The 15149-nt window shown below is 39.3% G+C and overlaps 1 protein-coding gene across 1 annotated transcript in view; it reads left to right on the top strand.

The window, feature by feature from the left end:
• Nucleotides 1-3885, top strand: part of ADRA1A (adrenoceptor alpha 1A) — a 177171-nt gene extending 173286 nt beyond the window's left edge. The window contains exon 4 of the mRNA XM_043453442.1: nucleotides 3359-3885. Coding sequence (XP_043309377.1) covers nucleotides 3359-3385 — 27 coding nt within the window. The 3' untranslated portion in view covers nucleotides 3386-3885. The remainder of the gene's footprint in view (nucleotides 1-3358) is intronic.
• The last annotated feature ends 11264 nt before the right edge of the window (nucleotides 3886-15149 follow it).

Below are 15149 nucleotides of genomic sequence, written 5' to 3'. Positions count from 1 at the left end.
TCTCTCTCTCACACACACACTCTCCTTCTCTCCCTCTCTCTCTCTCTCTCACACACACACACTCTCCTTCTCTCCCTCTCTCTCTCTCTCTCACACGTAATCCAACTTTCTAGATGGCCCCCAAGCAGAATAAAGTCTGCCAGAAGAAGTTCATGTTTCTGAAAATGAGAAAAGTGCACTATGATATTTTATTTCTTCAAGATAGTCCCCAGTGGATGTGGAAACTATTTCAGTCACTAATTCAGTCTCCCAATCAGTTTTGTGATATGTTTACTGGTTATTTATTATAAAAATATCACTACTCAATGAGATGAAGTAAGACATATAACGAAGGGAGTACAGAGCCTGATTCACCATAGGAGCAACAACAGATAGAAGGAGAGAGGAGGAGGAGAGGAAGGAATCTTCACATTCCACTGGTAAGAGAGGGAGCTGATTTAATCTCTTTGGAAGATGGTTTGTCATTATCTAATAAGTTTATGCTGCATACACCCTATGACCCCAAAATTCCACTCCTAAGTAAACACTCTAAAATATGCACAATATTCTATATATGTATCATATTTTACCACTTAAAAAAAAGTATTTATTGCTTTCTAGCTAGCATTGAGAAATTCACAAATAAATGGAAAACATTGTGTCTGGCATCAAAAGACATAGACAGATGGCTGAGGAGTCATGATAAAATATCTACATGTCTCCATGTCATGTTTTCTTCCAGAGACTTAGCTCTGATGCCTCTCATTCTCTAAAAACTGAAGTCTCCATCTGTTGAACTCCTGCCATACTTTATACCTCTTCCTATGTTTTCATGTCTCCTTATTAGACAGTGAGCTCTTCAAGAAAAAGATTTTTTTTTAATTTGTTTTTATTTTTATTGGGCTCTAGGGGATGGGATGGGGAATACCTCTGTAAGTTATGTCCCACTAGGAAGATGTCCATTCTAACTTTTCTGGGATAGCTTTCGGAGCTTTTTCTTTTTCTTGGAGCCACTGCTCTTGCTGGCAGCAGCCTCTTCAGGTCCACTGCTGAGTGGCTCCTCCTTGCAAGGAAAAGATTTGTATCTCTTTCATTTTTGCATCCTCTGCTGAGCGCAGTACACTTGCTGGATATCTGTAGGGGGTAGGGCAGAGCTTAGGAACTGAAAGGAAGAACAAAGCTGGTGGAACACATAAAGCCAGGCAGGAAGACTTGATTCTTGAGGAGTAAGAACCAGTTGTTATTTTCTTATTCTTTTTAATTCACTTGAAGATCCCAGTTTTAGAAAAGAAAACCTGCAAACTCTAGTTCTGCATGCAGTGGGAACTCTTCCTTACTAAAAGATCTAAACTGTACAGTTAGCACAGTTCCAAAACTACTGATAAAAGCTACTCAGACACTTAGATTTGCTCTTTTGCCTGGGGCAGGAGGGTGGTGTGGCGGGGGTCGCAGGGAGAGGTTCAGCCAAGGAGAAATGTAACTGTTACTAAGGCATCAACAGAGTACTTTAAAATACAGAAGTGATCGTCTTAGAAGTATAACCTTTGGTTCTGTCATGTAAGCACAGGACCCAAGTTCTTACATTAAATTATTGGACCCAAGACTCAAAAGGTTGAAAACTCCAGAGACTTCCCTGGTGATCCAGTGGCTAAGACTCCATGCTACCAATGCAAGGGTTCAATCCCTGGTCAGAGAACTAAGATCCCACACACTGCATAGTGCAGCTCCCCCCCCCCCAAAAAAGTTAAAACTTCAGAATTGGTGAGACTGAGTTTTGTTCACAGAACCAGGTAATATTTTTCAGTTATTTAAGTGGTTATTTGGACATCAAGTAGACTTAAGCATTAATAGTTTAGACCTTCTGCACTCTTGAATTAATGTATTCAGTGCCTAGAAAAACTAATAACTTTAAGCTATTATGCTAATACCAGTAACACCACAGAGAGACGCCAACCTCTGAGGGATATGCTGACCCGTAATTTTGGTCATCTCAGTGCCATTGTTCTCTCTGAAAACTTTCTCATTACTTTTCTGTCTCTTTAGATACCCGTGGACTCTTGATGCAGCTTTCTTAACTCTATAGCTTTTTCCTTTTCATTTATTACATTCATAAAAGAAAGATAAAGCAGCCCTCCATAATTGAATCCTGCATTAACAACAAAAAAAAGAGATGGAATTAGGGAAAAGCAGAGAAGATGAGAAATAAGCAAAGTGTCCGAACAAATGGTTGAAATCATGGGCAATTTTTCAGCTTGATTTATGCTGTTCTTAATTGCCAGTTCCCAGGAGCCTCTTCTGCTTGTTCTTAAATAGGAGAGAGAATGATCTATGCTTAGACCCAGAGTGAACTTGAAATAATGGATGGTACGGGCATTCAACAAGGATGTTCTGTGTGTATGTGAAGGAACTGACTCCTGCCTGGGCTGAAAACTTGGCTCAGTCAGTTTGTAACTTCCGTAAAAGCCAGAGCCCACACTCCGTGTGCATTTAAATGCCACAGTGTTGCTTCACCTATTTTCAAGGATGACCTTTGTTGTAAATTCTTTATCCTGAAATTCATTGAAAATGTTTCCCACTTCAATGCAAAACCAAGGGAGAAACACATTTGGAGGTCATCATTCAACTCTGGGGGCTTCCCAGGTGGCTCAGTGGTAAAGAATCCACCTGCCAATATAGGAGACAGTGGTTTGATTTCTGGCTCAGGAAGATCCCCTGGAGGAGGAAATGACAAACCATTCCAATATTCTTGCCTGGGAAATCCCATGGACTGAGGAGCTTGGCAGGCTACAGTCCACAGGGTCGTGAAGAGTCAAGACACGACTGAACACACATTGAGTGACCCCATGGACTGTAGCCTGCCAGCCTCCTCTGTCCATGGGATTCTCCAGGCAAGAATACTGGAGTGGCTTGCCATTTCCTTCTCCAGGGGATCTTCCCAACCCAGGGATCAAACCCAGGTATCCCACATTGCAGGCAGACTCTTTACCATCTGAGCCACAAGGGAAGCCAAGCACACACACACAAATTCAACTCTGAGGTTCTGTAGTAGCATGTGTCCCCTTACATAAAAGTTAAATTTCTTATGAAAAAAACTGAAATCAGGTAAAAACACATCCCCTCTTCTCCTGTGATTCAGAGATAGCCACTGTTAACTGGTGCACGAGTGTTATTCCAGTGCATTGTAGATGAGGGTGTTGTTATGCACTGAATGTGTATTCTTCCAAAACTCATGTGTTGAAGTCATCATTCCCAGTGTGAGGGTATTAGAAGGTGGGCCCTCTGGGAGAGGAATTAGGGTGTGGGGCCCCCACAATGAGATTAGCATCTTAACAAGAAGAGGTCATAGCTCTCTTTTCCTCTCTCCTCGTGTTGCACACAGGTGAGATCAGGTGAAGACACAGCATGAAGGCAGCTGTCTACAAGGCCGGGACCCAGGTTTCACCAGGGACCAAATCAGCCAGAACCTTGCTCTTGGACTTTTGGACACCAGAACTGTAAGAAATACATTTCTGTTGTTTAAACCACCCAGTCTATGGTATGTTGTTACAGCAACCTGAGCAGACTAAAACAGGTATATATTTTTTGAATGTGGACCAAAATTTTTCCATCCCTGTTAGTCCCAGCCTTCTTTCTTTGTTGACTTTGCCCAGATATGAAGTGATCTATAAAGAGAGAAAGATATGTCTGACAGATGCCCCTCTCTGTAGCAGAGTGGTTAAAAGAAAGGCTCTAGCCTGTCTGCATTCAAATCTAACATTCACTAGCTCTGTGACATTACGCAAGCCACTTAACTTCTCTGTGCCTCAATTTCCTCAACTAAAATACAACGCGTCCTGTGCCTTTTTATCCTGTTCATGCTTTGGCCACCTGATGAGAAGAGCCAACTCATTGGAAAAGACCCTGATGCTGGGAAAGATTGAAGGCAAAAGGAGAAGGGGGTGGCAGAGGATTAGATGATTAGATAGCATTACCGATTCAATGGATATGAATTTGAGCAAACTCTGGGAGATAGTGAAGTACAGGGGAGCCTGGTGTGCTGCAGTCCACGGGGTTGCAAAGAGTCTGATACGATTTAGCCACTGAACAACTGTGCCTACTTCAAAGGGTTCTTGTAGGGATTAAATTAGTAAATTTATTATTGTTGTTCAGGTGCTCAGACATGTCCAACTCTTTGCAACCCCATGGACTGCAGCACGCCAGGCCTCCCCGCCCCTCATCATTCCCCCAAGTTTGTCCGAATTCATGTCCATTGAATTGGTGATGCCACACAATCATCTCATCCTCTGCCACATATTAGTAAACATGCGTATAGTATTCAGAATATCTGTTATATGGCGATCACTCAACAAGAAGTCATGGCCACTATTCTTATTAACTACATGGAGTTATTGGATGGAGCACCACCAGCATGAGGCTAAAACTTGAGGAGGAGGTCAGAGAGACAAAGAAGAGTATGAGCAGAAGAGAAGAAGAAGAGATACTGGGTCGGGGGTGGGGGGTGGGTGTACTCAAGGCAGCCACCTGATGCCACAGACTAACAAGCAATGTGAAAGGAAAATTGTCCTAAGTGCAGCCTGGAGCAGGGCTTTTTGATATGATGTAATTCAAACTCATTCTGAAAAGAAATTTCTGATCAAATGCTTGAGCAATTTTCTGATAGACCTTAATGGGATTAAGACTTGTTCTGGGAAACCATGTTTTGCACTGTCAGTCGAGAGTCTAGAGGTCAGGCACCCCTGGGTGCAGGGTAAAGTCCTGGGTTATCTCAGTGTAATCATTAACAGCGTGCCCATGCTCTCTCAAACTATGCCAGCTGGGACAATAAACCCTTTGGACAAGTATTCCTTTCTTTTTATCTAGTATAACATTTTGTGTATAGTTTAACAATGATTAACTAACCATTCCTTTTTCCTTTAAATGTGTCTCCCAAAAATGAAATCTTAGAATATCTTAATTAACCTTTTCCTTTCAGCAAGATTAAAATAAAACTCTGATTCAAGATCATAACTAAGTTGTCAGAAAAATATATTTACTTAAAGCAACTTGGTAGGTAAGAGAAATGGTATCTGGTCTCATCCTCCTGTATGCTTGTGATATGTTGGAAATAAGCTTATTAACAGCAATGAACAACTGGAATTTGGAATTAAAAATGCAATAGTATTTACATTAGCACTAAAAAAAAGTGAAATACTTAGGTGTAATTCTAAAATATATATATATTAATACAAGACCTATAGAAAAAAAAACTGTAAAACTCTGATGAAAGAAATCTCAAAGGAACTAAATATTAACAATTGGAGAGATATTTCATGTTGGTGAATAGATCCACTATTGTCAAGAGGTCAGTTCTTCCTAACTTTATCTATAGATTTAACGCTGCTGCTACTGCTGCTAAGTCTCTTCAGTCGTGTCCAACTCTGTGCGACCCCATAGACGGAAGCCCACCAGGCTCCCCCATCCCTGGGACTCTCCAGGCAAGAACACTGGAATGGGTTGCCATTTCCTTCTCCAATGCATGAAAGTGAAAAGTGAAAGTGAAGTCGCTCAGTCATGTCTGACTCTTAGTGACCCCATGGACTGCAGCCCACCAAGCTCCTCAGTCCATGGGATTTTCCAGGCAAGAGTACTGGAGTGGGGTGCCATTGCCTTCTCTGATAGATTTAATGCAACACCAAGCAAAATCTCAAAAAGCTACTTTGTGAATATTGATGAATTGATTCTCAATTTTATATGGTCAGGCAACAAACATAACATAACCAACACAGTGTTGAAGGAGAAGAACCAAGTTGGAGGGCTGACACTACTTGACTTTATGATTTACTAAAAGCTACAGTAATCCAAACTGTGGGGTGTTGGTGAAAGAACAAATAGATTAATGGAACAGAAAAGAGAGCCCAGAAATAGACTCACATAATTATGGTCAATTGATCTTTGACAAAGAGCAAAAGTAATTCAATGAAGTAAGATGGTCTTTTCAACAAATGGAGATGAAACTAATGGACTTGCAGATGCAAAAACAAACAAAAAAACCACAAAAACAACATCTGGACAGACATCTTTCATAAAAATTAGCTCAAATGGTTAATAGACCTAAGTGTGAAACACAAAGCTATAAAACTCCCAGGAAATAACATAGGAGAAAGTCTAGGTGACCTTGGGTTTGGTGATGACTTCTGAGATACAACACAAAAAAAACACAATCCATGGAAGAAAAAATTGATGATTTAATGTCATTAAAATTAAAAAATTCTGCTCTGTGAAAGGTATTGTTCAGAGACAGAAATAAGTCACAGACTGGGAGAAAATATTTGCAAAAAAATATTTGATAAGGGATGTGATCCAAAATATACAAAGAAATCTTAAAACTCAACAGTAAAAAAACAAGCACCAAATTAAGAAATGGGCAACAGACATCTCATCAAAGAAAATATACAGATGGTAAATAAGCACATGAAGAGATGCTCAACATCTATGTCATTATTGAACTGCAAATCAGTTAGATCAATAAGGTACCACTAACATACCTATCAAAGTGGCCAAAATCCAAAACACTGAAACATCAGTGCTGGCAAAGATGTGGAACAACAGGAAATTTCATTCATTGTTGATGAGGATAAAAATGGTACATACACTTTGGAAGACAGTTTGGTGGTTTCTTACAAAACTAAACATACTCTTACCATAAAATATAGTAATCATACTCCTTGGTACTTATCCAAAGGAGCGGAAAATATGTCTACCCAAAAACCTGCCGAAACTTGGAGTCAACCAAAATACCCTCCAATAAATGAATGAATAAACAAACTGTGGTATATCCAGACAATGGATTATTATTCAGCAATTAAAAGAAATGAGCTATCAAGCCACAAAAAGACGAGGAAACTTAGATGCATATTGCTAAGTGAAAGAAGCCTATCTGAAAAGCTACATTGTTGTATGATTACAACGATATGGCATTCTGGAAAAGGCAAAACTATGGAGACAGCAAAAAGATGAGTAATTGCCAGGGGTTCAGGGAGAAGGAGCAAAGGAGGAATAAGTGGAGGACAGGAGATCTGAGGGCAGTGAAGCTATTCTGCGTGATCCCATAATTACAGACACACGATGTTACAAGTTTGTCAAAACTCATAGACTCTAAACACAAGAAGTGAACCCTGACGTAAGCTATGGATTTTATTTAATAATAAAATATTAATATTGGTTAATCAGTTGTAACAAATGTACCACACTAATGGAAATTGTTAATAATAAGGTAAACTGAGGCATTGGGGTGAATGGGCATGAGAACTCTCTATGATTTCTGTTCATTTTTCTATGAATTAAAAGTACGCTAAAAAATAGTCTAGAGTATTCCCTGGTGATCCAGTGGTTAAAATTCAGTACTTTCACTGCTATGGCCTGGGTTCAATCCCTGGTCAGGGAACTGAGATCCCACAAGATTCATGGCATAGCAAAGTATAAGTTAAAAATTTTTTAAATAAAACCAAAAATGGTCTATTAATTTATTTTTAAGTTTGTTTTCTTTCTGACAATAAACTGTGCCTGCACACCTTCCAGATTGTTTTTTACATAAATGGAAAATTAAGTGAACACCAAAGATTCATGTCATCAACATTCTTTTGTAAAGTTTCTCTTTTTTGTAACTGTTTATTATGAGGATTTTTCCAAGCTACTAAATATTCTACAACATTACTTAAGCTATACTGATTTCCATTCATAACTGTGATAAGTGATTAAACAAATTTCCTATTTTAGATATTTACATTGGTGCCAACAGCTAGTAAAAAAAAAAGAAAAGAAAAGAGTAACACTATGATTATATTCTTTCAATTACATTCTTTCAAGCATGAGTGATTCTTTAGTTAGGATAAACTCCTAAAAGCAAAATTATTTGAAAAACTCCTACACAGAGTTAAGGTTTTTTATATTTATTGCCAAATTTTGCTCCAAAAAGGTCACAGTTTTCACTTCCACCACTTTGTTGTCTTGCCAGATTGAGTACTATCATTATGTAAAATCAATTAACGTAAATGAGGTAAGCATATCTAACATATCTAATTATTATTAATTTTAATTTATATTTTACTACTAATGAGCATAAATATATTTTAATATGTCTTTGGTCATTTAGAATTCCTTATGATTTTATAGAAAGGTCAATGGTAAAGAATCCACCTGCCAAGTAGGGGATGCAGGTCCAATCCCTAGGTTGGGAAGATCCCCTGGATGAGGAAATGGCAGCCCACTCCAGTATTCTTGCCTGGGAAATTCTGTGGACAGAGTAGCCTAGCAGGCTACAGTCAATGGGGTGCAAAGAATCAGACATGTCCTAGCAACTAAAGAACAACAAAATTGTTTAATTAGTCACTATATTAAAGGAAACGAAGGCTAGGGACCCAGTTTTATTAAAAAAGAAAAAAACTAAATCTCGAAATCTAGAGGCCCACATATTTAATACTGGCAATTAAAGAATGTTTTTAAGTGGAAGAAAACTGGTGATATTAATTTTCTTTAAAAAAAACTTTTATAAGTTCTGCTTTTGTTAGTAGCTATCTACTGACTGAAAAGCAAAGCATAGCACTTGTAAAACGTGTCTGTCTAACTTGGGAAGGACCAGGAACAGTAATCAATACGATGCCTGCTGCTGCTGAGTCATTCAGTCCTGTGTGAGCCAATGGGCTGCTGCCCGCCAGGCTCCTCTGTCCATGGGGTTCTCCAGGCAAGAAACTGGAGAGGGTTGCCATGCCCTCCTCCAGGGAATCTTCCTGACCCACAGAGCGAACCCGGGTCTCCAGCACTGCGGGCAGATTCTTTATCACTGAGTCGCCAGGGAAGCCCATATGATGCTTATGAACATTTTAATACAATGCAATGCAATATGTTTTATATAATTTTAATGAATTTTCTCTTCAGAATGCCAATTATGGATTTAAATCTGTTCTCTCTAATACATATATATATATGTACACATACATATATATATGGCCAATATCTAGAAGTGGTTAATTTTCCATTTCTTTACTATTTTAACATGGTTACTAGAAAAATTTTGATTATATTCCTGGCTCACATTACATTTCTCTTGATAGTGCTGGTTTGGGCTATAAACTCAAAAGTAATACAAGTTGACTAATGAAAGTATAGGCAGTTGTATCTATCAGTAATTAAAATGACTATTGGAATTTTTAAAAATTTTTTGATATCTGATGGAGATTTTTTAAATAAGATTTTGTTATACAGCACATGCATGTGCGCTCAGTCCCCAAGTCTGACTCTTTGCAGCCCTGTGGACTGTAGCCCGGCAGGCACCTCTGTCCATGGGATTTCCCAGGCAAGGGTACTGGAGTGGGCTGCCATTTCCTCCTCCAAGGGATCTTCCTGACCCAGGAATCAAACCCACATCTCCTATGTCTCCTGCCTTGGCAAGCAGATTCTTTACCACTGAGTCACCTGGGAAGCCCACATCTGGTCGAAAAGAATCAATATGCAGGAAGACAATAGAACAAAGTAAATGCCCAAAAGCATGAAGGCCACTTCTAAAATCCCACCATTTTCATTCCCCTGTACCATGGTGAGGTTGTGCTAATTGATTTGAATCAAGTATGTTTGCTGTGGAAAGCTGGCCTGGATTCCTAAAGTCTGAAAACCATCACTCAGAGTGCAGTAGAATGATAAATCTTTCATTTACTTACTTTGAAACCCACCATCCTGCTACTAACAGGCTTACTGCCAAATCTGTAAAGTTTATGAAGGGAATGGAAGTTCAGCTGTAGATAAGAGATTGCCAACACATCTCTGAAAGATGGGGAGTAAACAGAAGTGGGTTACCAGGGAAGCCGAGCTGAGCATGGATGACTTGGAACCCAGCCCTGAAAGCCTCAGGCTTGCTCTGCAGACAAGCAGGATGTGACCAGAAACAGAGGCTTTATGGAAGGTTCGTGGACATAAAAGTTCTCCACCCATCCGCCCTGACAACCGACACAAAGCAAGCAGAGAAAGTATAAGTAGGTGTCCCCAGTCTCCTCCCTAACACAGCACCAGAAAAGACAGAAAAAAGAACAAAACATAAACTAGGGACGCTCTTTTTAAAAATGAGGGACTTCTGACGCCCAGAGGTTAGGACTCTGCACTTCCACTGCAGGGTGTACGGGTTCGATCCCTGATCAAAGAACCGAGATCCTGCATGCCACAACTAGAAGCTATCATGGCGCAGGGTGTGACCAAAAAAATTTTTAAAAAATACACAAGCTGCCTGCTTCTCAGTCAACCAAGAATAAAGACACCATTTGCAGGGCACTTATGTAACAGCTTACCCTCTCTCTAGGTAACAGGTCACCTCCAAATCAGTCATTTTATTGCCTTGTTTATATGTAAACAAGCAGTCAGACATTCAAGGAAAACCTACAACACGAAAAAGAGAGACAGACAAAGATAGATGTACTAATGGCAAGATGTCATGGGCCTAGCTTCCTTTTATCACACTTGCTCTGAACCATGAGCAAAACTACAAGTTTGCTTGCAAATTTCAGATAAACTGCTGGTGTTGCGTCTCTAAAGATACACAGAAAGCCAAAACTGACAGTTTCCTGGGGACTTTCCTGGTGATTCAGTGGTTAAGACTCCTCGCTTCCAATGCAGGGGGTGCCAGCTTGGTCCCTGGTCAGGAATCTAAGATCCCAAATGCTGGATGGTTCAGCCAAAAAGAAAAAAAAATATTGAAAAAAGATTGACAGTTACTGTATATGGAGCCTGATAATAAACAATGTCAACCAATTAGAGTTTTCTACTAATAGCTGTGGGGTTTCCCTGCTGGCACAGTCAGTAAAGAATCCACCTGCAAGGCAGGAGATGCAGCTTTGATCCCTGGGTCTGGAAGATCCCCTGGAGGAGGGCATGGCAACCCACTCTAGTATTCTTTCCTGGAGAATCCCCATTGACAGAGCTGCCTGGTGGGATACAGTCCATGGGGCTGTAAGAGCCAGGAGTGACTTAGCGACTAAGCCAGCATGAATATCTGTGACTACTACAACTCGAGAGCATGGTAGTTCACTACATACCTTAACATCCACTTCATCCTCTATGGAGTCAGTGTGGTACTTGTGAAATGTTTGCAAGAACTGGACTCTTGTTCAGTTGCTAGCTGCTGTTCATACTCTGAAGTTTGGGAGAAAACTAAACACTACTATTGAGAACTTGTTAGTAGAAAACAAAAGTGGTTTGGATGTATCTGTGTTGATACACTCATTGGAGGAGGAGATGTTGTCTAACAAAGCTTCATTTCCCTTGCCTTAAGGCTCACATGCTGTATCATTTTAATTACAGAAAATAAACATGAGATGCTGGTGTGTATCCCTTCAAGGTTCAGGGAGAATTAAGCCTCCACACTCCCGTAATTAAATTCATGTCCCAGGCAGGCACCTCAGTGCACATCAGAACTCCTAGAAGAGAACAGAGGCAGACCACTCTTTGACATTACTTGCTGAAATAATCTTTTTTGAATTGGTCTTCTAAGGCAAAATAAATAAATTCAAAAATAGTGGTGGGTGGGAGCAAGGTTCATGAGGGAGGGGACATATGTATACTTGTGGTTGATTCATGTTGTTGTATGGCAGAAACCAACACAACATTGTAAAGCAATTATAATCCAATTTAAAATAATTTTTTTAAAAAAAGCAAAAATAAACAAGTGGGATCTAATTAAACATAAAAGCTTTTGCACAGCAAAGGAACTCATTGATAAAACGAAAAGACAACCTACTGAATGGGAGAAAATATTTGCAAGTAATATGACTGATAAGGAGTTAATATCCAAGCTGTATAAACACTTCTCACAACTCAGTATATCATAAAAGCAAACACCAACTAAATATGCATAGAAGACCTCAGTAGACATTTTTCCAAAGAAGATATATAGATGGGCAACAGGCACATGGAAAAAAAATGCTCCTCAGTGCTAATCATCAGAGAAATGCAAATTAAAACCAAAATGAGATAGCATCATACTTGTTAAAATGGCTATCAGCAAAACGTCTACAAGTAACAAAATTAACAAGGTTGTGGAGAAAGGGGAACTCTAGTACATTGCTGATGGGTACGTAAATTGGTGGAAAACAATATGGAGGTTCCTCAAAAAATAAAAATTGAACTACTATATGATTTAGCAATTCCACCTCTGGATATTTATCCAAAGAAAACAAAAACACCAATTCAAAAAAGGTATATATGCACTCCAGTGTTTATTGCTGCATTGTTTACAATAGCCAAGATAGGGAAGCAACCTGTGTCCATCAATAGATGAATGGATAAAGATATAAATATATAAAAGATCACCAGCCCAGGCTGGATACATGAGACAAGTGCTCGGGCCTGGTGCACTGGGAAGACCCAGAGGAATCGGGTGGAGAGGGAGGTGGGAGGGGGGATTGGGATGGGGAATACGTGTAAATCTATGGCTGATTCATATCAATGTATGACAAAAACCACTACAATATTGTAAAGTAATGAGCCTCCAACTAATAAAAATAAATGGAAAAAAAAGATATAAATATATATATTTTAATGGACTAAGCTAAAAAAATCTTGCCATTTTCCACAACATGGATGAACCTAGAAAGTATCATGCTAAATGAAATAAATCAGAGGAAAACAAATACCATATGATTTCACTTATATGTGGAATTAAGTTTAAAAAAAAAAAAAAAAAGAGGACCCAAAATAGCTATACAAACTCAACAAAACAGGACAGAGTAATAGGTACAGGAAAGAACCTAGTGGTTGCCATGGGAGCCAGAGACAAAACAGGTGATTCAGAGGCACAAACTCCAGTTACAAAATGTAAGTCATGCCCTACGTTGCCCATCTAAAACTAATATAATATCGTAAACCAACCTTGTTCCCATTTTAAATTGTTTTTTGTCTGTGTCCTAGCCATCGAAAATGATGGCTGGACATTTCTACCAAAGCCCATTATTTTTGAGGGAAGCCAGAAAATGTCATTCTATTGGCTCTTTCAATTCCTTTTTCCCCCTTTTTAGGAATTTATAAAGCTGCTCTATTTTGCTTTCAAAAATAGAACTTGAAGCAAGTAGCTGGTGTGTTTCTTTGACATTTTATAGAGAACTGTCGCAAACAAACTCTTGGATTTGCAGTTCAGTACTGGACATTCCGGAGGTTTCTGCCAGTGCTCAGTATAGCTGTTGCTAGACCACGTTCAATACAATGATGAAAACTTCATTAAGTTGGTGTAAACATCGCAATCAGGATACTAATCTGTTTATAGGAAGTGGACTTGTAGCAATTAGAATGAGTTCTCAGAAAGAAGAATTGAAAGGCACAGTCTCCAGTGTCTTGATTCTAATCTTGGAAAGCAAAAGGCACTTTTCAGAGGCTTCAGGCTACCTGAAGCCAGAAGGAACGCAATTCATGAGTCACCCCACCCTTGTAACTGCTAAGGAGAATATAGTAGTAGCTGTCATATTCTTTAAGAAATATCAATACATAGGGGCATGAATGCGTGAGCATAAAACTTGGCTGCATTTCAACCCTGGGCCATACAGCATTAATTGAGAACTTGGCTGACATTGCTATCAGCGCCAAGAATCAGAATCCTTGCATTATTAACAGAGTTCTCACAGGAAGGTCATGGAATTCACACCAGACACTCCTTCAACACAAAGGGAATCCGCCTAAGAGAAAGTGTGGTGATCTGTATCCTTGACTCTGATCAACCCTTATCAAGTTAGAAAGGGCACAGATAGACACTATTCCCCAATAATTAACATTCAGAAATGACCCCCAAGTCCAAGTCCTACAGGACAAGTGCTACTGGCGGCATATGTCTATGCAGCAGGGTAATGTTATATATTACAGTGTGCGTGCATGCATGCTAAGTTGCTGCAGTTTTCAACCCTATGGACTGTAGCCCACCAGGCTCCTCTGTCCATGGGATTCTCCAGGCAAGAATACTGGAGTGGGTTGCTATGCCCTCCTCCAGGGGATCTTCCCGATCAAGGGATCAAACCCATGTCTCTTAAGTCTACTGCACTGACAGGTGGGTTCTTTACCACTAACAATGCCTGGGAAGCCCATATTGTAGTATGCCATACTATAATATATAGCTTATATTATAGTATAGCTATATTATATATATATTATAATTATACTATATTATATATTATAGTATAACTAATCTAATTACAGATTATAAGATAATCTAATTATAATCTAATCTTAGTATAATATACTATAAAATATATATTATAGTTATACTATTATATATAATATAGTATAATATACTATGAAATATACATTATAGTTATACTATAATATAGTATACTGTAATACTATAAATATATTACAATGTACTTTAACATTTTAGTATAAATTTCATTGCATTTCAGCTATAACCATATTCACCAAGGATAAAAACTTCCAAACAGTGATTTCTCAAATCTTTCTTCAGTTATAAGGATTCCGTCTCAGATATCCCATGTGAATGTACTTCCTAAGAGCTAAGCAGAGACTCATCTCTGATGAGAAGGACGAGTCTGTTCACACACTCTAATCTGAACTCACCACCGACTCGTGTTAGTACTCATGGAAGTTCCCAACATCGGTCTGGATTTCTAGAACTAGAATTTAAGTTCTACTTGTAAGCTCTAGCACTCTACGGGAGCAAACAATTCAGTGTTAGCTATTTGCCCATTTAAATATCAAAACAAAAGTACATGGGTCTTCCCAGGTGGCTCAGCGGTAAAGCATTCCACTAATGCAGGAGACACAGGAGACAAGGGTTCAATCCCTGGGTTAGGAGGAGGTTCATTTCCCCTGGAGGAGGAAATGGCCACCCACTCCAGTATTCTTGCCTGGAAAATCCCATAGACAGAGGAGCCTGATGGGCTACAGTCCATGGGGTCGCAAAGAGCACACGTACTAATGTAACTAATGTAAAATTCGATGCCTTAGTAAGAAAACAGATGCAAGCCAGAGCTGAGAGACAAGCCCTGTGGTCTCAACAGAGCACGCTGGGATGTCCTCTCCAAAATGAAAACAAGATGCCGCTCCTCTCATCTCGTACCGCTGACAAAGACATGATAATGCTTGGTGGGTCTTTTTTATTTTAAACGAACATATTATACTGAATATGCTATTTTGAGACATCAGGCTTCCAG

This window comes from Cervus canadensis, chromosome 30 (assembly GCF_019320065.1).
Source record: "Cervus canadensis isolate Bull #8, Minnesota chromosome 30, ASM1932006v1, whole genome shotgun sequence".
Lineage (NCBI taxonomy): Eukaryota > Metazoa > Chordata > Mammalia > Artiodactyla > Cervidae > Cervus > Cervus canadensis.
This window is presented reverse-complemented; position numbering and strand designations above follow the sequence as displayed.